Source organism: Phyllosticta capitalensis (genome assembly GCF_038381095.1).
Source record: "Phyllosticta capitalensis strain CBS 128856 chromosome Unknown BKA78scaffold_4, whole genome shotgun sequence".
NCBI lineage: Eukaryota > Fungi > Ascomycota > Dothideomycetes > Botryosphaeriales > Phyllostictaceae > Phyllosticta > Phyllosticta capitalensis.
This window is the reverse complement of record NW_027117442.1, coordinates 292,964-318,449: the sequence shown is the minus strand read 5'-3', so window position 1 is coordinate 318,449 and position 25,486 is coordinate 292,964. Positions and strand designations below refer to the sequence as shown.

Sequence of the window (25,486 nt, the reverse complement as noted above, 5' to 3'; positions counted from 1 at the left end):
AAGAGCAATCGGAAATGGCTAGACCAGACTGGGAACTATACAACACACGTCGTCCAATATCCAAGTCGCTTTCATCTGCTGATGCTCCAGTCTCTCTCCCTTGAGGCCGCGCTAGCTTCTTGTACCAGCTACTGCCAGCGACGGTTGTCACTACACAAGCCTACAAGCAAAATACAAGCAGAAGAGAGAAGCATGGTTTGTTCAGAGTTGTTGAATTTGCCCTGGTGGGCATAAATGTCTTGATTCTGTCTGATATGTGCCCTGGTAGGCATGTGTGCCCTGGTAGGCAAAAAGGTATCGTGTTATCGTTTCCTGGTAGGGTTTTTATGGCCGCGTGGTGCGGCATGCAAACGTCTAAAAGGGCGCAATGTCAGCTCAGATCATGAGCGGCGATGAAGCGGATGGGGCTTACCTGTCGAATGCTTTGGGGGGCGCTCACAAACCAAGCTCCATAAACCGAATCACGAGAAGCTTGTGACGACGCCGCCATTCCTGAGCAGCGTTGGGGTCTTTGGCGCGAGCGTTCAAATCCTTGATCATCTCGGCTGTTGCGGGTCAACAAAGCATCCTTGATTCAAAAGCCATGGAACATAGACTCACCGCTGTATTCACGCTTCTTCTCCTTGTAGATACTATCAAGATCGACAGCGGCGGTGCGTAGAAGGAGGCGGCGCGCCTCGACTGGCCGACTCATGTCGCCCGCGCGCTCCAAGCAGCGGTCGATCATTTTGTCTGTCACAACCAATCAGTGGTACTTTCGAAGTGAAGCGTCTGAATGAACTGACAGCTCTCGTGGGTACACTCTCCCCAAGCGACATTTTGTTTGGCCCGAGCCCTTTCTTTGCTCAACCAAACGGAGGCCTTTTTCACCATCTCAGCAATCTTCTTCTTGCGAGATTGGTGTTCTTCAAAAGCTGCCCAGTACTCCTCTCTCTTGATATTTGCTTCCTCTTTGCTCATCTGTCCGGCACGCACTGCGTCCTCGATCGCGACAAGCTCCTTGTGGAGCCACCAGTATTTCTTGTCATCTTCACTGATCATGACCTTTGGTGAGGCGGACTGGAAAGGTGGAAGAGAGCGGGAGATGATGGGCTGGACAACGGTAGCGGATGGATGATGAGAGATTGTGGCGAAGGATGGACCAGAGACGAGGACGGGTGTTTGAGTGAAGACGGTGGCAGATGACGAGCTGGAGGCTGTGGTGGATGGTTGAAAGGCGGCGGACTGCAAATGTGAATAGGAGGCGGGTGTTGGATATTGAGTCGAGGTCGTGTCGATAGAGAGAGAGGAGCAAGAGTGCGAAAAAGAGCCGTGATCTGAGTCCGAAAGTGATAAGGACGTGGAATTAAAAGCAAGTGAAGTGTGAACGTGCCCAAAACGGCAGATTTCCTTCCCCTTCCCTCCGTGACCTCCGCCCACTCCATCCGGCCAATTCCTACCTCCCCGGACCCATTACCACTCAAGCGCAAAAATTCCTCGTTGGTAAGAATGCAAGGCTCTGCCAGCCTTCAGCCCACAGCTACGGCCACGTCTACTTAAGCACCGGCCCCGCTGCTTTAAAAAGCCAGACGAAACAATTAAGTCAGACAAGCAGATGCAAGCACAAAGCCACGATTCAAGTAACGCATGCAAGGTGACAAGAAGTATACGAGGCACTTTCGACAAACAGACGCTTCAATTAAATGCTACACAAGGAAAAAACGGATAGATGCCAGAGAGGCTAGAAAACAACAAGAAAAGAAACTAAGAATTGGGGGGGGGGGGGGGGGGTAAAGAAAACTCATTGACCAAATAGAGATACTGCCCTGTACAGCCTACTCTTAGCCATACGCCGAAGCTCGTGATTCTAGCTCTTGATGCCTATTACAGCCGTCGTCGATTCGTCATGCATGACCGTCACCGCTCGCTCGTTCGCCCAAGGAAAAGATTGATACATGAGAAAAGAGGGAGACAACCTAAGAGAGAAGTCGTCGCACGTGACATTGTGGTCCGATAAGGATCAAGCGTTTGGAAACTTGGTCCTTATCAGCTTGGCGCGACAACAGAAGAGACGTTCCGCAACTCCATCGGAAGCGGCACTGAGCAAACGAAGACCAATTCGCTACTACACACCCACTTCTTGCTTGAGCTGCTTCTCAAACTCTCCAAAAGACGCACCCTCACCGCTTCCCCTGTTCCTAAGAGCCCACACTCCCCAACTCCTTGCGCCAATCCCACGTGCTCAAAAAGGTGTCCGCATCCTCCACGACGGCGTCGACGTCGACATCCTCGTCGTCCCCCAGCAGCGCGCACGACCGCGGTTGCGCATCCGGCAGCTGCGCGGGCTGCATGGTCGAGTGGCCCGGTCGCGTTCCCCACGTGGACAGCAACGACGACATGGTGGCCGACGGACCCACGCTGCAACGGCGGCGCTGGAGAAGGGGCGAAGGAGTGGTGGTATGCCGGGTTTGCGGTTGCGATTGTGAAGGCTGGGAGACGGTAGGTGGTGCAGTGGAGGGAGGCGGTTGAGAAGACGCCAATGCCGACGTAAGAGCGGTGGGTGCGGGTTTCGGAGCGACAGGCACGGGTCTGATGGCCTCGGGCAACGAGCGCTTGCGAGCGCGAGGCTTTCTGCGCTTCGATGGCGAGGCGGCGGGCGTGCCGGTGACTATCTCGCTTGCATTGAACATGCCCGTTGGGTCGGCAATTGTCGTGTCGCCGTCTCCCTCCCTCTTGCTGTTGATTGGAGTCCACCGCGGACTGGCTGGCTGGGAGTTGATCGGCGTCCAGCGCGGACTGATGGATTGAGGCACTTTCTGCGGCTCTCCATTCATGGGAGTGAAGTTCGGGCTGGTCGACTTGGAGTTCCTTTGGGGCTTGCCGTTGACGGAGGCGAATGTGGGGCCGGTCGACTTGATTTGACTCTGCAGCTTCCCGTGGACAGGAGTGAACGTCGGGCTGATGTCTGTGGGGTTCAGCAGAGAAGCAATACCGGCGGACTTGGTGTTTGGGTTGAGCAGCGACGGAATTCCAATGGTGACACTCTTGCGGGGCTTCTGCTTCTTGACAGTGCTGAAAGCGAAGGGTGTGGCGGCATTGAAGAGCTCCTGTGTGCTTACTGGTGGAGCTTCCGATTTTTCAGACGGCTTGCAATCTTCCTGATTGACGAAGCGGAAGGGCGTGATGGGGCTGAAAGTTGGGGGAGACCCTGCTGGAGGCGGGGTGGTGTTTTGACTGGCAAATATGGGATCGGGGTCCAATAGGTTATAAATGTTAGACTTCTTGGCCGGCGAGACGAGCTGTTGTTGGAAGGCTTGCTGCGCGGTAATGAGGGCAGCTTGAGTGGAAAAGTTAAGCAGAAGGCTCTCGGGTGTGTCCTCATCCTCCTCTTTAGGAGCCTCAATGGGAGCCTCGATGGGAGCTTCCTCTCTGAGGGCGTGATTCTCAAGTGCCTCAACTTTGAGATCGTCGTCTTTAGCAGCCTCATTTTTGGGAGCCTTGTCTTCAGGAATTTCTTCAAATGGAACTTCTTCATTAGAGACGTGGTTTGCCAGAACCTTCTCGATTGGAATATTCCCGTCGACGCCGGAGTCGGGGCGCTTCGGCTCGTCAATCACATCGACTGGCTTCGCCTGGTCTACGTGTACTGCGCACTGGTCCGGGTTTGGTGGATTGATTCCTCGGTCAGAGTTACCGTCGCCTTCCCAAAGTCCTGCATAGCGAGTGCGATGATCCACTGACCGCCGCGGTGAGTCTTCTCCTTGGATTGTCTCAGTCCTGGCGTTGCCGTGCTCGTCGATGACAAGGCGTGGCTTGGGAGAGGATACAATCTCGACGAAGCGGGCGGTAGCTGCCCTTCTTCTCTGCCCCTTGTTCGTAGCGGCCTTAGGCTTTTCCTCCTCAGAAGCCTTTCGATAGACAAACGGCGAGTGAGTTACCGTCGGAGAGGCATGCAAGGTGTGCACCTTCTTCGGCTTTTCTTTTTGTCGGGTCGGATCAGAAAGCGTCCGGGCATGTTGTGGGCGCACACTTGAGGGCTCCTTGGGGGTCTTCTCATCGCACGGAAGGTTCTCCTGGCCATCTGCGATGCGGACACTCTTCCGCACCGGCGAAGAAACAATAGCCGTGGTACGACATGCAAGCGGTGCTCTTGCATGCGTCTCTTGCCCAACATGTGGAGCGGGAGGTCCTGGAGGTTGGTCTTCTTGGTCCGGCTCCATCTTGCCGCCTTCATTTCCAGCTTCGGAATCCCGGCGCACAGAATCCTCATCGACGTTAGCTTGTAAGGAAAGGGGAATGTCCGTCAGTGCCGGCTGCTCTTGTGCAATGTCTGAAGTGGGGGCAGGCTCCGAAGGCTCATCCTGGATTTCGTCCACTCTTCGAGACTCGGCTTCAGCGTTCTCGTCATCCTCTACCAATGTAGGTTCTCGTCGTATGGAATCCTCGTCGACATTGACCTGCAAAGACGGAGGAATTCCCACTAAAGTTGGCTGCGAATTTGACCTGACGGCAGGTTTTCCAGATAGGTCAAGATCGTAGAGGTCGAGAAGAGAGTCTGATGCAAGCGTCTTGTTGGCCTTGCTAGCCTTTTTCTTTTCTTTGAAGCATAATTTCAAATTGTTCTTTCTCAACACATGATTGACTGTGGGGTTCTTTCCAATTGGAGGTGGGTAAGAAGGCTTTGAGGGAGTGCGGTGCTGGAGACGGTCGAGGCGATCTTCGAGCCTCGAAATATCCCCTTCAAGCTCGGGAGACGGCGTTGGGGGCTCCAGTCGCCGCAGCCACTCGCGGGTAGCTTCCTTGACGACAGGCGGGGTCTTCTCAGGGACTGGACTTGACGGCTCAGCAGGGCGTACCTCATGCTCCCGTCTCAGTATGCCGTCCACCCTCTGCCGGACCCCGCGTCTTTTCCGTGGCTGCTCCTGTGCCCTCCTCCGTGTGGCTGTAAAAGGCCCTCTGAGCCTGGCACTCTGTATGACGAGGGTGCCGCCTTTCAGGTATCTCTGGCTCAAGTCCTCAATCCGACGGCGCTTCGTTTCACGCTCATCGCCGAAGAACTCGGCATCGTCGACGGCGTCGGACGTGAAGAAAAATCCGCCTTTCGGCTGGGCCAGATGGGGGTGTAAGAAGGCCATTGAGAATTTTCGGAGAGAGGATGGCTGGGAGACGACGGCTACGACATGATTTTTTCGAACAGGCGGTGGGTGACTGGGACGGACGTCGGCACAGCGAGTGAATTTGGCGCTGGCGGCAACGACTCTAGCACAACGAGCGACGGCGGTTACGGGACAAACACGGTATCGGCAGACGCGTCTCGGACGGGGCAATCCAGCGAGCCCAGCGTTTAGGCGTAGCGGGTCTTTTGTGGGCGGGCCGTGGTGGTGGAAGCGGGAGCGGTGGTGGGTTTCTGGAGTCGCGCACGTCCGACCCTTTGGGCAAAGTCGCGTCGGGGTTGCCGTGGCAACGATCCATGCGTCTCTCCCGCTGTGGTGCCTGTCCATCTTTGGCGTCTGTGCCTTGGTCTGCTCCATCACAATAACTACTACCAACACTACCGACGCCACTGCTTTGCTGTATTCTACTCTTTGTCACCCGGCCATCTCGTCCGTCATCCACCCCTCTCTCGTCATCTCGCTCCTCTCGCGCGCTTCCTGCCGCGTCCCCTCGCCGTTGTCTTCCTCGTCAACGGCCGCCGCAGAGGCCATCATACGCCGCCAGTCGCCTCGTGGGATCGACAGGCCTGCGAATCGCGTTCAATTTCAACAATGTCACAACCATGGCTGGACGACCTTTCCGAGGACTGGGTCCCTCAGGCCGCCTCGTCTCCGCCGTCGCGTCGCGACTCTTCTGCTGCAAAATCTTCATTCGACTCAAACCCACCATCGCGCAGCCGAATACCGCGACTCAAGTCCTCTCCGGCTCCTGCACCTCTCCACACGCCAAATACCGAGCCTTTCGCGAGGCAATTGCCTGGCAAGCGCAAAAGCGCCCTCGCCGAGCGCAGCAACAGCGACAACAACATCCTAAACAACCACCCCGCGACCTCGCCCGCGCGCCCCAATGAGTCCAGAGTTCCGTCGCATCCGCGATCCATTTCGACGTCATCGGCCGACTCTGTCGTGCGACACGGCACCGTGGAAATCAAGAGCGCAATGCCCCTGCGGACAAAACGGCCCCAAGACACTCCAGAGTGGAAGCGCCGGTTGATACACGGAAAGATGGGGTATGGCGACCAAAAGGACTTGTTTAGTCCGATGGGGCTGGAGAATATTTTTCAGCAGCCGACGACGGCACCCTCGTCGTCGCCTGGCAGGAAAAAGGGCCGTCTCTCGATGCTCAAGGACAGCGTCGTGATGCCGTCGAGCCCTCCGCCATGGCCATCCCAGGTCTCTCAGAGCTCGCCATCCAAGCCATCATCGCGCGACTATGACGCGATAGAGGAATCCATGCAGAGTGTCGACAGGCCAGAGTCGGAGAATTCCGTTGTCCAAACAGGCAGGCTGCAACCTATTCACGAACAGTCAGCCTTGTCGGTCAAGGACCGCTCGCGCATAGCCAGTGGGCAAACCGAGTTGACAGATGACAGCTTCAGCCCAGTGTACATTTCAAGACGCAACACAAAGGATGGAGGGATCGAGTACCAACCCCTGGATCTGTCCAAGTCTGAGCTGGAGCGGGTTAAGAACCAATCTGTCAGGTCGCATCCCCCGGCCTTCAAAGAAAGTCTCAACAGCAACAGCAATACGGATATTTCCACATTTTCCAAACTTCGCTCCGAAGCGTTGCCTGAAGACTTGCCGACCGGAACGCCTGATCATCTCAACGTCGGACAGTTTGTGAACCTGAACCGTGGTGGTCATTCCGCCGATGGATCATTTCGACAACGAGCTCTGAGCCCATCACCGCTGAAGGGAGAGACTTCGGACCCCAACGAGACGTCTGTCCGCCAAGATGATTCGCAAGCGACTGTGCCCATGTTTGAAAGGCCGACTTCGCAAATCCGTCGTCAATTCCCTCGGTCTTCCAGTCCCCCTCTGTCTCCAAAGACACCTGCTCGGAAGCGAGGGTCGTCAAACGACAGGCCCAGGTCCTCTGGGAGTCCACTCAAACTTTTCGGCGACCATGACACATTCACTGCCAACCGATTGATTCGCAGAATGAGTCAACTGGAAGACGCTCAAGACCAGGATTCAAGACCTAGCAGCGCAGAGTCACCGGAAAAGCGTCTCGAGAGGTGGCTGCCGTCTGTCGAAGAGGGAAGCTTCCATGAATCTGACGACGAAATCCGCGAGGAGCAATTCCGGACTTCAAACGGGAGCTACTTTGGGCGTGGCGAGCTTGACAACCATCGCTTTCCCGAGGAAGAATTTTCATCTTCCCGCAACTCCAATTCCTATGGCGACGACTTTGTTCCCAATCCAATGGTTCCCGAGTTCAAATTCAATCTCATCGACGGCAGCGTCCACCAGTCGAGCATGAACAAGAGAAAACTGTCGAGACACACCGTCAAAAGTGGAGCGACCACCATGACAAACAAGAGCTCCATCAAAATTCCGAAATCGCCTCGTTTGAGTCCAAACCAGCTTTTCCCCGTCAACACAAGTCATATGGATTCCGAGACCTCCGAGGGCAAGCGACCGCCTACTTCTCCTTTTAAGAATCCTCAGCCAAAGCGACGACGCACGCTTCTTTCTTCGGAACTTGGAGATGTTGAGGACTTTTCCTACGAAAAGCTCCAGTTGAACGATGCTCAGGAGCTTCTTACTTCCAGACCTCGCAACCCGACCCCAAGCGAAATCAGGCTGGAGCAAGTCCAACGCCAGGTCTTGCATGCAACTGACGCCTACCTCCACACCTCACCAAAAGCTTTGCACGTTATTCAAGAGCACGTCGAGAGCCCGTCCTCCCGTCGTCTTTCCGAAGAGCGAGAGCACGAGCGAGCCGTTGCCAGTGAAATTGCCAGCTACACTGTTAGGATGAATCAGCGCATGAGAGACGAAGATCGCAAGCGCTCAGTCACCACGCAGGACTTTCTGGACCAGGCCCGTTTGATCATGGACCACATTCGAACGCGCGGCCGCCCCAACAGTGCTCTGGAGAGCCTGGCCGAGTCGGAAAGCCCACTGCGGGACAGATCCACCTTTCTCCAAGTGCCAGAAAGTCCTTTGTCGTTCTCGCGATCTCCAAGCCGCGAAGGTTGGAAGGATGGTTGGAGGAATCCTGCCGCGCCTAGGAATTCCAATGCGCGAGTGGTGAGCCACCTTAAGAGGTATCAAGAGACGGAGGGAGATGATTTCATGATGGCAAGCTTCCGCTCGAACAACCTCAAGCACTATGAGGATCGCACCAGCGAAGAGAGTCGCTTCTTTGAGGGACAATCCCCCGACATTCGCATCTTGACGAGGAATCTTACCATGCAACGGCGGCGGGATCGGAGCCACTCTGATGGCAGTCCATCTGGCACGAAGCAGTCTGACGGCCAGACTTCATCCCATTCTCGACGCTCGACACTTGACTCCTCTTTCGGCAAGACCAACGCCACTGGAATCTCCCGTCGCTCTGAGAACGTCGCCAATTTGGCGCCTGACGCTGTTGCCCACCTGATTCCTCAAGAGCTTGCGGGCATGACGTTTGACCGCGAAAAGGGGATTTGGGTCAAACGCAAAGCAAAGACCCAGCGGCCCAACCTGGATGTCAGCAACATTACTACAAGTGATGATGACCCTCTCAAGAATATTCCAGACCTGACGGTGGACGAGCTCAATGAGAAGCGGCAAGTCAACTACCCGCCTTCGATTTTCGACGAAGCAAATAGCTTCCTTCAGAGCTACCGCGAAAAGGAAGAGCCACGAAGACTCAGCGGGGCAGATAGGCCACAGACGAGGGAGGGAGTTGAGATTCCTGTCTCTGAAACCAACAGCGCTCCTTCCAAATACTCGGTCAACCTATCATCGAGCGCGATGCAACCCGACACTAGGGCCACATCTTTGAGCGATAAGCATGCTCACGCTGGGTTGAAGCCTCTGTCTCGAGAGGATACGATTCCCGAAGTTCCATCTTCTATCCACCGCTCGTCGATTGATGAACATGTCCAAAAGGAGCTCAGCAAGTTGTCCGCCAAGTCTTTCCACAAAAGCCCTTCCAACGTCGTTTCATCCCGTAAAAGTTCTCGCCAAAAGTCCTTCCAGGAAGAGGAGAAGACCATTGAGCTTCCATACCTGGGCAACTACCAGACCGAGGAGCAGGACGAGGCAACTCCTCTCAAGCGGGACTGGGCAATGCCTCATCCGCGCACCAACTTCCGCAGTGTCACCAAAGAGACCGTCACCGACCACAGTCCCACGCCTCCTCGCCATACCAATGCTGACTTCTCTTTGGTCCATCGTGCTGAGATGTATTCTGAGCAGGGAAATAGTCCATTACGATTCAGTGTCAGCATCGCCAGGCCTCTCAAGTCGAGCGTTTCCAAGCCCCATGGGTCGTCCGTCGGCTCCAATGCCGTGGCCCCGTATTCGCCGAAGGGTGCTTCCTATACCACGTTTCTGCTGTCCGAATTGCCGGAATTTACGCTCAACCAGATTGATGAGAAGGAACTACCAACCCGTCTGGTCAAACAAGTCGTGAGCGGCGACAAGCAGGTGTCTGTTCTTGAGGACAGATTCGCCCAGGGCACAGTCGAGCTGGTCAAGGCACTGCAAGATGAAGCGCCCGAGGAGCTTTTCTGGGAAGACTTGAGGACCGTTGGATTGCGGAATAAGGATCTGCCAACGCTGCACCGCCTCGACGAGCTCTGCGCGCGAGTTGAGAATCTTGACGTCAGCAACAACCACATCGCGCAGCTGACAGGTGCTCCGCCTTCCATCCGCCGCTTGAACATTGAGAACAACTGCTTGACTAGCTTGACCGGCTGGGGTCACTTGGTCAATCTGCAATACTTGGACGTGTCTGGAAACGCCCTGGATAGTCTTATTGGATTCAAAGGACTCGTTCACTTGAGGGAAATCAAAGCTGACAACAATCAAATCGAGGCGCTCGATGGTGTGCTGGGTCTGGATGCCTTGATCAAGCTGAACGTGAGGAACAACAAGATCCGCCGCGTGGATCTGAGAGGTTGCGCCCTCGACACTTTGACGGAGTTGGACTTAGGTGGAAATGCCATCAAGAGCATCCGAGGGCTCGAGGAGCTACCATGCCTCGAGAAACTGGGTCTAGGTATGTTTCACGATCACATTGTCAAAGCTTGCACTAACTTTACTAGATGACAACCAACTTGCCCAATTCCCGACGCACTCTCTCGCGGCCAAGGCCCACAGGCTGCGCAACCTCAGCCTGAACCGCAACCGCCTCATGAGCCTCTCGCTCTCTCGTTTCCCCTCTCTCGTCTCCATATCGTGCGACTCGAACCATCTTCCCTCCATTTCCGACCTGAGCACGCTACGACATCTCAGAATTCTCTCTGCGCGCGACCAGCAGCCGACGAGTCCCTTGAATGCTGGTTCTTTCTTCAGCAACCCTGATTTGAGCGAGCTCTATCTATCTGCAAACGCAATCTCGCAATTCACGCTTCCAGCCGATACCTACTTCCTCAACCTCCAGCGCCTCGAGCTCGCTAATTGCGGGCTCGTCGCCCTGCCCGAGCGCTTCGGTCTTGCAGCACCCAACATTAGAGCTTTGAATCTCAATGCGAATGCAGTCAAGGATCTGCGACCTCTGCTCAACATGAAGAAGCTCCGCAAGCTCGAAGTCGCCGGGAACCGCTTGCAGCGCCTTCGCCGCAACATTCTGGTGCTCAGCAAGCTGGGCCCGTCGCTCAAGACTATCGACATGCGCAACAATCCGTTCAACGTCGGCTTTTACGCGCAACCGCTGCTCGCCTCGACACTCGCCGCCGCTTCCACAGCCGCGCTCGCGCTCAGCAAGGCCAAAGGCTCGACAAAGGATAGCGACGGTCATGGCGCCCTTCCCCGATTGCTGACCGCGCCGCCGACGGGCAGCGCGCCGGGCTCCTTCACGTCAGCCAACGGCGTCACGTCTCCGACCTTTTCACCGCTCTCCTTCCCTTCCACGGTAACCTCGTCCTTCATCTCGCACCCCGCCGAGGACACAGACGATGACGACGCCGCCACGCAAGCGGCCGACGACGACCCTTTCACCTCGTCGCAACGCTTCTACGCCTCCCCGCACCCGGCCAACCTCCACAGCCTCCCACCCCAACCCGCGTCGCTCGATGCAAACTACCGCGCGCGGCTGGACGCGGATACAGCGCTTAGAAGGAAGGTGTACGAAATGTTGGTCGCGCATGCTTGCGAGGGAGTCAAGCGGCTCGACGGGCTGGCGTTCGATAGGGCGGGAGTGTTGAGTGCCAAAAGTGCGGGTAATACGAAGGGCAAGAATGGAGAAGGTCGCATGCAAGACGACGCTGTTTGGGCACGGCTGGTCGAGGTGGGCGTCGTGAGGAAGAGCAAGCATGGCAAGGAGGGGAGGAATGGGGAGAGAAGCAACGCTGCTGGTGTGGGCGCGTCGATGAGCGCGAAGAGCTTTGAGAGCGTGGATTGAGCTGGGTCACGGAGAGAAGCGTCAGCTGGTGTTTGCAGATGGCGTTGGGTTCTTGGTGCTGGTTCTGTGGGCGTGTTTTGGGCTTTTTGGGTCATGGCGGTGTTTGGATTAGGTTTTGTTTTGGATGGTTGGATTTGATGGATGCGAATGCAGGGGACTAAGACGTGGTCTCTCAGACATGCATTACATGATGACGGGCAGGTCGTGGAGTTGAACGGGCTTTTCTTTCACTTTTTCAACGGCTGCTTTTCCTCTTGCTTTCTCTCTCCTTGCGACTTTTCGAGCGCCGAGCATCTTAGACGAATGGATCTTGCATGCATTACTATCTCCTTGCCCTTGTCGCCTTTGGCTCGGATGCCGCCGTGGTGTTTGTCTTCATCGTGTGTCGTTGATGTGGGATTAACAGGCACGAGGGAGTGGTTGGGGTGTCCGGAGCGCGCGAGAGCACCCAGAGGAGTGCGTGTCGTGCGATATTGAGAGAAGGCCGGCACAAAAGTCATGCCTTTCTCGTGTCACACATCACAGAGTGTGTACTCATTCTCATTAGGATTTCTGTGAGAGACGGCGACTGTGGATGTCGATGCAGAATTAAAGAACTCTCTTCAGGACAGCCGGTTTATATACCCGCGTTCAGGGGTCAAAGCGCGCACTTTGTCACGTTACGCGGGCTAGCGGACGGAGGCAGCAGCGAGGAGTCACCGGGTCAAGGGAAGACTGAGCCAATCAGCCGACTCTGTGGAAGGTCAGGAGGTGGCGAGTCGGCAGCTGGCTGCCTTGACTGTGTGGTGACTTGGAGGAAAGCCAAGTGGGGAAGTGATGGTCGTCACTGCTTGATGTGGTCGTGGCTGTCGTCATTGAGTTATGATGCTGATTGAGAGGAAGTTGGCCGTGCTGCCTGACCTGTCCGAGGAGGGAGAGTATCTACCTAGTATCGACGCGAGTGGACGCCCAGGAGGCAAAGTCTGCCAATTAGTCTCGTTTGACCTCACCCACGAGCCAAACAGTGAATATTGACTCGCCCTTGTGCACCGGAGTGGGCAATGGCTGTGCTTGAGGGAGAAAATACTGGCTGGGGCTGCTGGCTTATATACCTGACTTCAGGGGGTCAATGCGTCAGCGGTATCATGTGCACAACCTAGTAGAGGCAGCAGCGGAAGGGAAATGACCTCAAGAGGAAGGAACTCGGGGGCTCTTGGTGGTCAGGGACTGGCTGCACCGGTTCCTATTTCGTCGCTTGGGGTTGACAGTATTTGAAGATGATGCATCTTCTGAAATTGAAAAGCAAATTGCTGTTCGCCATTAAAGTCTCCCATTGTTGGTCCTCAGATAGGTGCTCAGCCCATTCTGTCAATCTCCAGCGCGAATGCACGTATCGAAGACGGAACCCCCGCGAAAGAAAACGAAGTCGTCGGAGTCGAAGCAACAACAAAAAGGTCAGTCTAGAATCCCATACTGTGGTTGCAGGAACGATAGTGCGGATACAAGGAGAAGACAGCTTGCAAGGACGACTGCCTGGCTTTTATACCTGAGTTGAAAGGCCAGGGCGCAGGGCTTGTCATGTGAGCGATGAAGGGACATAAGGGGAGATTGACGGTTGGTAAAAGACTTGGGAGGTCAGATGGTCAATTAGCAGGTCAGGAGGCACGATGACAAGCCCAACAGGAAACGAGGCACTGCACCAAGTGCAAATTCCACTGGTGTCGGCATTGTTCAGCGTCATCATGCATCGTTGTTTCTCCGGAGATGCGGACAAAGTCCCTGTTGATGGATCGAACGCAAGTGGAACTTGTCGACACGAAAGGCCAACGCAACAAAGGGAAGACAAAGTGGAAAATTTTGTCGAGAAGTAACAGCGGAAACAGCACAAACAGAGTAGACCGTTTTCCTTTCATCGTGCAAGCCGACGATGGCTGGTTTGGGGAGGAAAAAGATTGACAGGACTGCCGGTTTTTATACCGCCGTCTTGAGGTCGAAGCACGGACCTCATCACGAGACATGAAAAGGTTGGGAAGGCAGCGCGCGCTTTGGGAAGGAGAGATTAGAGTGGTGACGCGGGCTGTCTCTTGGTCAGGGGCTTGCAAATTCTTGCAACTATCCACAGTCTCTCTCACAAACAGTGCTCTCAAAAATGATGTTCGCGCTCAATCTAGACTGGCATTGCTTTCTGACATTGCGTCTCGATGATGGTCTGACTTGAACTTGAGTACATCTCCTACGGACAAGGAGAGCCGGCGACAAAGTATGTGAAGATTTACGGTGGTGTGCCGCAAAGTGAATGTCTTCTGTGCGATGATAAAGTGCAAAGGACGCGGATGTTAGGACGAAGCTCTTGCAAAGACTGCTGGTTTAAATATCCGCTCCAGCGGGTCAACGCGCGCATCTCGTCACGAGACACGAAAGCAACGTACGGAGGGAAGCATGACCTCTGCAAGAAGCTTTGCTGTCTGGTGATTGGCCAAAGGTAAAAGAAAATCCTGTGTTCGAGAGGTGGACAATGTCGGAGCTCGTTTCATTCTCCAATCGGTCGTCGTCATTGTTGTGTCTTGCCGCTGTTGATCTTGAATTAAAATGGCAGTTCGTGAGTTCAAACTCAAAAGCATCTGCTCAAGGATGAAGGGAAGAGAAAGGAGTGGGCTGCAATCTGACTTGTCAGCAGAAGACGGAGTGACTCCTTACAATTTCCTTGGCTCTTGCAGCGGGTGAGTTTTGTGGATTTGAGAGGAAGTTTCTCATTCTGTGTGGAGACTGGTGGTTGAAATAGTCGAAGCCAGAGGTCAGTGCATGAAAGTCGTCATGTGAGAGAGTCAGTGAGAGTGGCAGCAGCTAGATATATCATGCAGGTGAATGAATTGTCTAGGCAAAAGATCGAGAAATGCAGGTCAACTGCCTCTACCTTTACCTCGAGACCCCTGAGAATTCAAACACTAGGATGAGTATTGCAACTCTAATTGGATGCAGTGACGACGCTCTTTTCCATACGAGCCGGTGACGACCATCTTCTTGTTGTTTTGCTGGGCTTGAGGGCGACACAATGAATGGAGCGGTTAAGCAGAAGCGCAAATCTTTTGGGGCGGGAGGAAGCAGAAGCCGAAACGGAGCAAGCCATTTCAAGGGCTTCGGCGACAACGCCCGACAGAGAGAGTACGGTACCGGTCTGTTGTACTCCAGGACAAAGTAATAGGTCTTGGTGGAGTGCGAAAGCTTACCAGGAGCGATGGCTTTTATATTGAGCGCAGTGGTCAACGTGTGGATCAAGACCGCAGTGTGAAGGGCAAATTTTGCAAATCGGGAGAAACGAGCTATCGCTGGATTACTGGCAAGGAGTTTTATTTTTCTGTCGTTGAGAAAACCACAGTGCTTGCAGGGAGCTCTTTCTCCAGTCAGCGTATCGTCGTTGAGTTTTGTGGACGATCACAAGGAATACATGATGGTCGACGGGCTTGCTTCAATCAGACTGGGGAAGGCGCAAGGAAACCCAGATTTATTCCAAGACAACTTGCTGGGCAAGTACGAAACCAAGGTGTTGTGTGTCTCTCAACCGCGACATTGGACGCGCCGTGAATGAATTCGGGAGCTTGCCAGAACAGATGGTTTAAATACTCAACTCAGTCGGTCGAAGCGATCTCTGGAACACGTGGAATGGATTGACCGCACCAAAATGACTTGCTTGAGTGCGAGTGGTTCAAAGATGGCGGTCGCGCCTTCCTTCCCTGCAGTCTCGAGGGCGGCCGGGGGGCGTTAATGGATCTTGCCTTTGGTCTTGCGTCAACTTCTTCGTCATACGATCATCATCGATGCTGTCCGCAGTGGCCATTGTTGTGCTTTATTTTCTAGAAGGGTCCCAAAGTAAGGAACACATATGGCGAGCCACACAGAAGAAACAGTGTGCGACTTGCATTGTTCAAGCGTCGAAAAGTGAAGCGCCCAAAGCAACACGCTTTCAGCTCGTGCGGCACTTTCAGAGGAGCGCTTTTGTTGTGAAAGCCGTCGTCAAATAGCAAGGTTTAAATAGGTGAGGCTGAAGTCTGAGATGGTAGAGGGCGATCATGTGCTGTGGATTTTGGGAAAGCACCAGTTGGCTTTTGGGGTTACTCTGTTGCGCCTGACGGTTTTAGCCGGCAGACGGCATCCTGAGCCTCCGCCTTCTTTCCAGTAGCCTCTCTACAGGATGATCATCATCACTGCTTGCTGTTTAGGATCTTCGCCCGATTCTGCAACGGCGAGGACTAGCAGAGAAGAGCCGCAAACACAAGTGGAAAGTTATGGCCTCGGTTTGGACGTACCAGTGGAGCTCGTGCTTCTCAACTTTAGGCTTTACGAGGCCCTGTTGAAAGAATGGGTCGCGATTGAAGCTGCGCTACAGCTGACGTTTAAATAGTCCCTCAGGCTTTGAGAACTCCACGGGACAGGTAAATTCGTGCCCAGAAGGTGCAGAGGCAGATCATGCTCGAGCTGCGTCATGCTGTTGCCCTGTCTTGCCCAGCTTCCTCAATCAGTAGGAGCGACCGCACCCCGACTGCGCTTGACATAGACGTTTGTGGAAAACGCTCATCGGCATTTTCTCTTTTTGCCGCGGTTCACAGCTTTTACTTGGTGTTTGCTGCGCAGTCGCCAAACTTCTGTGGACCTCGTGCTTAGTCAATGGTAGACCTGGAAACAAAGAGCGACGAGTACCTCTTTGAGCTGTGTGGTGATTTTGTGGATATCTGCAATAAACTTTTGCGAGATGAGGCCAGCGATGCGGTTGAAGAAGCACGAAGTGCGAGGTTTAAGTAGTCGAGACCCAACAGTCTCGTCACATGCGCTCCAGAAAGACTGTTCGGGGCCACTGGGCGCTGCCACGACAAAAAACGTCATCCGGTTAGGGCTTGGTCAATTGAAGTGCGAGAGAATTTTTGAGTCACGTTCGGGAGGTTCGAGAAAGCGATGCGCGTGTGACCAGTAAATTGCAAATTCTCCAAGAATATGGCCATTTGCGGAGCATCATCGTGTTGGAGAACAATGATGTCGCCCTTCAAGACCTAAATTGACTCTTCGTCATCATCACTGACTCCTGCAGTCCTGACAGAACTGACTATGAAGAACCAAGTCTGACCAAGGTTCGCTGAAACGACGACGGGGAAAACAAAGGCACCAGTATCCCATCGCAATTCCTCCGTCAAAAATTCCATAAATGCAGTGCACTGCCAGTGGGTTTGAATCCAGAGGGGGAAAGAGACGGTTTAAATACTCAACTCCTCCACATTCAGGGGTAACGCACCAGCCAGCCCACGTGGCCCCCAAACGCTGGCAGAACACATGACTGAAGATGTTTGCAGAGCTGCAGGCGCCAGTCCATCACATGAGCACTCTCTGGTCTTCAAATTGTGACAGGATAGGTAGGGGGACTCTGCCCGTGACTTGCAGCCGCAAAGTGTCCGTGCGGCAGGCTGTAAGGTAGGTATAAAACTCCACCGACGGAAGGCTCAAGAAACTCATCCAAGTGCAGCGACCACTTTTGCTCTTTTGAATCGACAGAAAACCCATACACTGGCTCTTTTGCACCGCGATTGCTTTGACTTGCTTTGTCGCTGTTCCTGTCGGGTTCAATGCCGTCTCTCTGACTTGTTCGGCTTTGCGCCTGTTCTGCAGGCTTTCCGGGAGGAGGTAGACAGAGCACTGCAGCAATGAAGTCACAGCTATCATCACAGGATTGGGACAATAATATTCATTGAGACTTGATGATGCGGTTCACCACTTGATTGTGATCTGTCTTTTCCTTCTTGGATTGACCCTTCGACCCCAACTTCAATGCGCGAAACGCCCCAAGCTATTCATGTCAGTCGCTTCCTGATGACCGCACACCAGTGCGACGGGTCTTTTCAGTTCCACGAACAAGACACAGTACGTAGCTTAGTCAAGTTCTGTTTCATGGGCATCGTTGACACTTTCTGCTCCCTCTCAAACCAGCTTAGGGAGGGAGGTTTTATAGACACTCGAGACTTGTGAGCAACAGCAACAGCAGCGTCTGGGAGCATGTGAGCGCGTGGCGACCGTACCATCACGCGTGCGCCATGAGCCTGCCTGCTCTGCGATGAAGGAGGCGGAAGCTTCCATTGGTTGGGCTGCCCTTGACCAAACTGGCCCAAGCTCCTGCGAGGGGGGTATAAAAGAGGAGCAAGTTGGCCGTTCAGCAAGAGGACAAGCGAAGTTGTCGCATATGTTCTGCTGTCGATGGGTCATGGAGAAACTTCTCACCTTTGTCACACTGGCTGTTTCCCAAAAGCAAAGAGTGAAGGGTACTTTGTTCTGTTCTTTCCTCTCCTGTCATTGTGCTTGAATTCATTCGACTTGTCTTTCTTTCGCCTTTGCGCCTTCCCACCTCCCTTTTCATACATCCCAACATGTCTCCAAAACGTCGTCAGCACACCAGAACAAAAGCCGTGGACATCATCATCTCATAAAGCTTTACTACACCATCACTCATCACTCTCGACTTCTCCCTTTCCCGGATAATAGACCCCGCGCGGGACAATGCACTCTGATTGCTTGTCCGGACAACGCCCCAAACAGTAGGATTGCGTAAGTCACGTAGAAACAAAGCTCGACTCAATTGGGACTTTGCCGAGTGAATGGTCGAGCTCTTTAGTCGGTGTCTACTCGCAATCAGGGAGGGGGGCAAGAGGCTTTTATACCATCGAATCCGACCAACCTAGGGCACCGATGACGATACTGATGCTTAAACCAGAAATCACATGCCACAGATACCCACGGCCACGTCGACGCTGGAGTCAGGGGGTCATCGCACATGGCAAGTGCACGGGGCCCGCCCCCTTGCTGACCTATCCGCTTGTCCATCTGCTTGTCTCGTGCCACAGCAAGGCTGCAATCTACTCGCCTTCCTCGTGACCAAATCTCCCACACCGCCTCCAAGCTCCCTAGCTAGCAGCCAGAGTCAGGGATATAAAAGCAGCATTCCCTCTCCCCTTTTTTGCCAGATCATCAACGAGCTCCGGGTGCTGGCTGTGGCCAGGAGCACGACGACCCAAAATTCGTTACTGCTGGTGGTTTCTTCCGAGTACACATAGAAATTTACTTTGTTGGTTTTCCGCGCAAGTCGTCGTCCGCTACTTTCTTTGGGCAGCCAAAGACAGCAGAGGGGTAGTGTGGAGAGGATTTGGAAGAGGCTGGAGGATAGCAGCGTTATGCGTCGATGACGATGTGGTTCTTCACTAGTGCTGCCTGCTCAGCGTGAATCAGACAAAGAGGAGTCCAGGTAGTGTTTGACGCAAAATCGCCAGAAGGTCGCTTGAACGCCTCGCAGAAGAATGACGAACGCCGAAATCAGTTGCATGCAGCAGAGACTCAGAAGATCAGGAGGAGGATGCGAAATGAATAGACAGAACCAAGTAATAACCCGAGTACCCAAAAGACAAGAATAAGCCCCTCTGCCAACCAGACACTCCTGTGTTATACACACGCCTCCCACTCCTCCTCGGTGACCCAAGTATCACCACTGCCACTGCCGCCATTCCCATCAACAACGCGCACACTGCCCCTACTCCCGCCCGCCCTCCTCCTCGCCCCAACACACCCATTCCCACCCACCACATCCGCCCCTGCCCTCGCCCTCGCCCTTCCCCACGGCCACCAGCCAAACCCGCCTCCCCTCCCCTGCCGCTCCTCCTGCCCATCCCTATCCCTCCTCACAACCGCCCTCGCCGCAAAGCCCCTCCACGTGCCACTGACCTCCCAAGCCCAATCGCGCCAGTCGGGGTTGCGGCGGCGATACATTTCGATAGCCAGCACGCGCAGGCTGGCGGCGAAGCTAGCAAGCCCGATGATGAACGGGATCAGCTGGCCGATGCTGCTGATGTCGTTGATGGAGCTGAGCGAGGCGAGGGAGAGGGTCGCTTCGATGGAGACGATGAAGAGGCCGATGCTGAGGAGGGTCAGGATGTGTGTTGTTAGGCGGATGGTTGGGTGCGGGTGAGGTGGGGCGGTGTCGGTGTTGGCGGCGTGGATGTGGTTGTGCTTTGGAGGAGGAGGAGGGGGAGCTTTTGGCCTGTCGACGCCGCCACCGCCGTCTCTGCTTCTCCTGTGCGCAGCCGTCTGGCCATCGTGCCGTTGCAGTCGTCGCATCTCGACATGGCCCCCGGCGTCTCCCTGCCGCTCCTCGCCGTGGTTCATCATGAGCGCCATGAACGGCTTCCAAACGACGTCGAGCTCGGCATTTTCGACACTCTCGGGGTTCTCAGGAGGCGGTGGCTGCGAGCGCTGCTTTGTACGTCTCTTTTGCTTTCTCTGCTTGTCATACTTGTGCTCCTCGATTTCTTTCTGCTGCTCCGCCTCCTTGCGGACGAACCACTGCGCAATGACGTCGCGGACGCCGAAAATAATGGGTTGAATGGGTTTACCCATGGCTGAGGCCGAGGCGGCGGCGACGGCAACGGGCCACGAGTTGGAGCGGCGATGACCGCTCGAGGTTGATGTGTTGGTACGTTTGCGCTTCGGAGGTGAGGAGATTTTGTTAGAGCCGGAAGCTGGCTGTTTTCCTTTCAGTCTGGCTGCCGTCTCGATTTCAGGTGACAAGATATTCTGTCTGTTTGCAGTCTTCTGGCCATCCTGCCCAGTTGGATGGGTGTTTTTGCCGACTGCTATCTTGGCCCACCACGCCCTGAACTTCCCCCTCGCAGCAAGCAGCAAGACTTGGACGATGAAAACCAGCACGACAGCCGAGACGAGCGCAATCGCGACACTAAATATCAGTGCGGGGATGGCCACAACGAGGGACAACACCCTGAGGACAGTGCCCAACTGCCCTTTCTCGAGTGGCCATGAGCCAAAGAAAAACACATGATGCACACAGCCATTTTTCTTGTAGGTTTCGGCATTGAGCATGGCGCGGCCGCCGTGCTTGGTGTCCAGCTCCCACGTCTCGACGTGCGACCACTAGACCCACGCGTTGAGGCCGGCGAGGTACGACAGGATGCTACTGCGCCAGAGGATGCCGCTCCACGAGAGGCTGGGGTGCTTGATGACCGAGGCGGCAGAGAGGGTGAGGCGGGCGGCGCGCTTGCGCTTGTGCCTGGGAGGTGTAGGAGCGGAAGGGTCTGTCATGAGAGTCCAGCGGCGCATGCGCGAGAGCGGCTTCTGTGCCCAGCTCCACCATGTCGTGTCGTCGTTGTCGACGACTTTGGCTTCCTCGTCTCCATCTTCTGCCTTGTCCTTGCTCTTACACGACCACGCGTCGACCCTCCCTCGCACCCACTTCCGGGCTCCCAAACCACCACCGTGTCCCTCCAACCCCCTGAGCCTCACTCCTGCAACACCGACGACCGTCCCCACAAAGCCCCACGCAATCAGTAATACGACGTACGCCTCTTCCGCGCGTATCCACTTGCGCGGTCTCGCCGTCCCCGTCGTCAGCGCAATGAGGATGGCCAGCAAGAAGACGGAGTTGGCGTCGTGCGTCGCGGCCGCGCTGGCGGGCGAGACCGTGTGCGTGATGTGGCTGGAGAGCCATTGTAGGTAGATACCCAGACGGATTCCCAGTCCGTAGAGGTCGCCGTTACCAGTGGAACGCGGACAGCGTTTGACGCCTTGCTCTTTGGTAGTATTTTTTGTTGCAGTGGTGTACAATGATGCCGGTGCAGAGTGAAGGGATTGCGGATAACTCGATTGCGGAAGGAGAAGGGGGTAGCATTGTGCTAGGGGCACCGAGGCCAGGATGAGAAGATAGACGCATAGGATGAATGTCGTCTTGGGCCGGTGCAGCGGCATTGATGGTGTGCGGACGCGCTCGTGATTGCGAGTTGCGGCGACGGCATATGGATAGGTTTGAAGGATAAGTAGTGGAGTAATGGCCGATGATATCGCTGGTGACATAGCAAGATGACACTGAACGGGAGAAGCCATGGTGTTGGAACACATTTTGCTTTGGGGAAGGCGCGGCTGCGCAACACCCTAATCGACGTCAAGGTTTCTGGACCAGTTTGAAACATCGTGCGCAAGAATTGAAAATCGAGTGTCCAGCTAATCTTACACCTGCAACAACATAGAACTTCATGATGACTGAAAACGTATAATTGTCGACTCGCAGTAGCCTTATTCCGGCCGTGAAATGCGCATTCTCGCTACGAAACATCAAGTCCACCCAAAAGCATTACAATCGAAGCAAAATTCAAAGATCTCAAGTCTGGAGGAGCTGAAAGCCCAACAGAACATCTCGCAGTCTGCGTCGCTCAAGCTCGCACTTTCTTCACTCCATGCCGCCTATTTCCTACATCACTCGATGGGCACACGATCCGGTCTTCTACTACCAGAGCCCGACACGAGTCCCGACGGACATGTTTGTCCGCCGTGATGGCGCGAGTTGCGCATTGAGGATTATGGCTTCATGAGCCATAGATGACGAAGGGGCTGGGACCCTTGCTCGCATCACGCGAGCCTTCGACGGGGAAAGATTACCGCATCCACTCAGCGACTTCAAGGAAACGTCACCGACCCCGCAGGACCAATCGAGCACAACTGGGCCAATAGGTCGTCGCCCAACGAGTCCGGACTATGGTGTTGCTCTCTGGCCGCTGTTGCAGCGGCAAAGTCGGTGCCGTTGCCAAATCCAGAAAAGTCGAAGTCCTGCAAGTCACCGTTGCCGGCGCCGACGGCAGCGCTAGCACCTTTCGTGATGGCTGCATTGCCGACGAAGGAGTTGTGTCGGGTCGTGTTGCCTCCTTGGCCAGGAACCACACCCTGAGGACCGCCAGCTGCAGCTGTCAGGCTAGCGACGTCATAGGTGCTGGCTCGTGGCCGTTTCTTCTCGTGTCGGGGCGATGCGGCGGCAGAACGGTCTTTGAGGTGGCGTTTGCCGCCGTGGTTTCGAGCCTGCTTTTGCCAGCGTTGCTGGAGGGCAACAAGGAATTCGCGTGTCCTACGCGCACTGTCGTAGCTCTGCGTGAGATCCTCGAGGGCCCGGAAGCATACGCTCAGGTAGGCAACGGCGTTTTCAGTGGCGTTTGCGGTCGAGGGAGAGCTTGCTGTTACAGGAGGAGGCGAGCCACGCTGCTTGGAGCAAATGAGGAAAATAAGAATGAGGGAGGTGGTGAAGATGATGGAAACTGCTTGAATATTCATGCGGCGGAAAGTGTAGCGTTCCTCGTACAGACGCAAGAGCTCGACAATGGCGGTTGCACTTTCGATGCACATTTGCTGGGCGTGCATGTGACCCGGGCCTTGAGGCGGAGATGGCTGGATGTAGGTTCTAGAGACATAGGGCCGATGGATGTAAATGATGAACTGGTGGTAAAGCATGTGGAGGAGTAGGACCTGGGGAAGGTAGGCAGTATTGGTATCCTGGTAGTCGACTTGAAGAAGAGGTTGCAAATTGGCCTTCCACTCGAATATTTGGCCAGTAACCTTGTAGGAGAGGAGGTGCAGGTCTTGACGCGAAATGTTGGAGACTCCGTAGAGGACGTGGCCAAGAGGCTCCATGATTTCGCACAGCTCCACCGTGGCACGCGAGACCAACTCCAATGGGACTTGGAACATCAAAGAGGGATCCGAGGCCATGGGGCTGTGCAATCCATATGGTACCCACGCGCTCATCATGGCAGAAGTCGGGTCTGAAGTCGGCTTGGCCACAGAAATGTCGCCATTGTTGATGCGAACGGGCCGTCCGTAGTAAAAGCCGGAAAGATGGTCAACAATGTAGGCCCCCCAAAACGTGACGCGGCGAATCTCGGCTTCAGTTGCACTAATTTTGCCCTGTCTCACATACGACGACATGTCGAGATGAAGACCAAGGTCAAATGCCAGGCGCATTGCCATGCCGCTGTAGAGCCAGCCGCGCGCGTCCCTTTTGCAAGCCATTTCGTGGCTTCCAAGGATGACCAGCGCCTGGACGGTCGCTATGCATGGGCTGTCCATTTCGAGCTCCAAGAGGGCTTTTGCTCGGTCAGCAAAGTAGTCTGACAGAGATTTTGGCCAAGTCACGAAATTTGGATGGTACCGGGCATCAAATGCTGCGCCAGCCGCGCACATGGCGTTTGTGAGGACCTCGGAGTAGTAGGCGACATCTCTCTTCTCTATGCGCCACTCTTCCTTTCCAATGTGATACATTTTTTCATCCACGACGTGGAAAAATGGCTCCTGCCAGGCAAAATACAGACTGATGAGATGCTCCTCGATCGAGGGGTCCACAGTCTTGTCCAAGTTTGCGGCTTCGAGTACGTCTCGGCCATCTCTTCGGACCGATCGCCTAGTCTGGGTGTGGTCGGTGTCGGGAAAGTCGCACAGGATGTTGGAGGTGGCGCCGTAATAACGTAGGTGGCCGTCAGGCGCAAGTTGCAGGGAGCCCATTCGGGTGGATATTTGTTTAATCAGCTCGTCCTCGCTTTCGTCATCGCTGTCGTCGGCTGAATTGTCCGTCGGTCCGCTGTGTTCCAATGCTGGTACGCTTTGGGTCGACGGAGTCGGCATGCTCACAGTGGGAGGTGATGTCAATGATGTATTTCTCGACGGCGAGACGTACGACTGGCTTGTTTGGGGCGAGGTTGTGTTGGCGGCGGCGGCGGCGAGCTGTTCGACCATGGGGGCTCTGGTAATTGCCGAGGGATCAACGGCAGAAGTGAAGCCTTGATGCGGGTTACCATTTTCTCCGAAGGGTGCAGGCCATTGGTGGGTGTCGAGGAAGTGCCAGTCAAAACCGGCTGGCGCAAAGTCCAACGAAGGCGGTCCCCGTTCCGGCGAAGGATCAATGGCGGATTCCACGGGCGGCTTCAGGGCAGCCGATTTTGCGGCGGGCAATCGCAATACCTCAAGAATGCGAGAGAGGCTCGCCTGGGCCTCGGGCTCCATGGGCGGCAATTGGAGGCCATTGGAGGTAATGTGCTGGCTCAAGTGGTCGACTCGGGCGGACAGGATTTCAATGGCGTTACGCAACGAGACTCTGTGCGACTGGTTATTTCCTGATGTGGGAAGAATGAGAGACATGGGTGTATACCTTCTCTTGTCCTCGTCCTGCGAATACTTGCATTCTCTGCCTTTTGACTTGCACTTTTCACAGCTGGGCTGACCACCGTCGCACTGGAAACGGTTAGCTGTTGAGCAGACGGCAAGGCTCTGTGAGTCAAGCCTTGATTTTGGACTCGCGACAGGCTAGACAGGCGGTGGTGACATGTCGCCTGGGCGGTTTGCGCTGAGACTTGTTGGTGTTGTCGGCGGCGGGCATTATGGACGGGCGGAAGAAGGATAGCCGGGTAGCAGCAGTGAAGTAGGGCAGGAAGGCCGAGGCGAGGCGGTAGCGGCGCGCCGCTTTGTTTCTCGAGAAGTTCTCTCAGACGTGGTGGTGGTTCAAACGTCGACGATCCATGCGAAGGGCGACAGAGAGCGCGGGAGAGTGGGAAGAGGCGCGGGATAGTTTGGTTGAATGGGAGAAGGTTGTGGGGTGTGCTAATGAGAATTGACTTGATGTTGCTGACTGGGCAGTGGGCGCGCGCTGGTGGGACCCCCGGCCGTCCTGACCCCGCGTCGTTGAACAAGAGGCGTCGATTTTGCTTGTTGTCGGCCTTTGCCCCATGTCTCCGCGCCCCGTGTGGAGAAGGTCGGCCCGATTCCCAACTTTGCGTCTGTCGTCCTGTCAGCCTCTCCACCACCCATTTCTCGGAGGCCTATCGTGACATGCTGCTTGTATCAAGAGTGGGTTTTGCAACTTCTGGCCTCTTGTTTCGTTTCACGCTCGCTCGCCAACAACTCCTACGTACACTAGCTCCAACATTAGCATCGCTCCTCTCGTCTGCCCCCACTGGGCGCCTCGTCAAGGCCTGACAGACCCTACACTATACATATCCGGAACCTCTCGGTGCTATAGACGTCATCTCTGTTCAACCAAAAAACCCTATCGTGAGTGAAGTATTGGCATTAACGCTCTACAAAAATTCCATCCAATCCATGCCCTCCCGAACGCCTGCAATGC

At 55.0% G+C, this 25,486-nt stretch overlaps 6 protein-coding genes across 6 annotated transcripts; 2 read left to right on the top strand and 4 right to left on the bottom strand.

Annotated features, from left to right (window-relative positions):
- Positions 1-435: 435 nt before the first annotated feature.
- On the bottom strand, positions 436-1,041 carry BKA78DRAFT_294337 (uncharacterized protein; the record flags this gene model as incomplete). Its single annotated transcript, XM_066886328.1, has 3 exons — positions 436-545; positions 601-732; positions 786-1,041. 3 exons carry the CDS (start codon positions 1,039-1,041, stop codon positions 436-438), a joined length of 498 nt encoding a protein of 165 aa, XP_066745034.1.
- Positions 1,042-2,177: 1,136 nt separating this feature from the next.
- Positions 2,178-5,114, bottom strand: BKA78DRAFT_294336 (uncharacterized protein; the record flags this gene model as incomplete). Its single annotated transcript, XM_066886327.1, has 1 exon — positions 2,178-5,114. One exon carries the CDS (start codon positions 5,112-5,114, stop codon positions 2,178-2,180), a length of 2,937 nt encoding a protein of 978 aa, XP_066745033.1.
- Positions 5,115-8,718: 3,604 nt separating this feature from the next.
- On the top strand, positions 8,719-9,879 carry BKA78DRAFT_310704 (uncharacterized protein). The gene has a single exon (XM_066888147.1). The coding sequence runs from the start codon at positions 9,061-9,063 to the stop codon at positions 9,601-9,603; it is 543 nt and encodes a 180-aa protein (XP_066745032.1). The 5' UTR covers positions 8,719-9,060; the 3' UTR covers positions 9,604-9,879.
- A 307-nt stretch (positions 9,880-10,186) lies between these two features.
- Positions 10,187-11,845, top strand: BKA78DRAFT_310702 (uncharacterized protein). The gene has a single exon (XM_066888146.1). The coding sequence runs from the start codon at positions 10,327-10,329 to the stop codon at positions 11,533-11,535; it is 1,209 nt and encodes a 402-aa protein (XP_066745031.1). The 5' UTR covers positions 10,187-10,326; the 3' UTR covers positions 11,536-11,845.
- An 8,560-nt stretch (positions 11,846-20,405) lies between these two features.
- On the bottom strand, positions 20,406-20,656 carry BKA78DRAFT_310697 (uncharacterized protein). Its single transcript, XM_066888145.1, has one exon. It carries the CDS (start codon positions 20,650-20,652, stop codon positions 20,467-20,469), a length of 186 nt encoding a protein of 61 aa, XP_066745030.1. The 5' UTR covers positions 20,653-20,656; the 3' UTR covers positions 20,406-20,466.
- Positions 20,657-21,831: 1,175 nt separating this feature from the next.
- Positions 21,832-24,854, bottom strand: BKA78DRAFT_110353 (fungal-specific transcription factor domain-containing protein). The gene is made up of 3 exons (XM_066882247.1): positions 24,647-24,854; positions 24,515-24,597; positions 21,832-24,460 (listed from the first exon to the last, which is right to left on the bottom strand). The coding sequence occupies exons 1-3, from the start codon at positions 24,740-24,742 to the stop codon at positions 22,003-22,005; spliced, it is 2,637 nt and encodes an 878-aa protein (XP_066745029.1). The 5' UTR covers positions 24,743-24,854; the 3' UTR covers positions 21,832-22,002.
- Between the last annotated feature and the right edge of the window lie 632 nt (positions 24,855-25,486).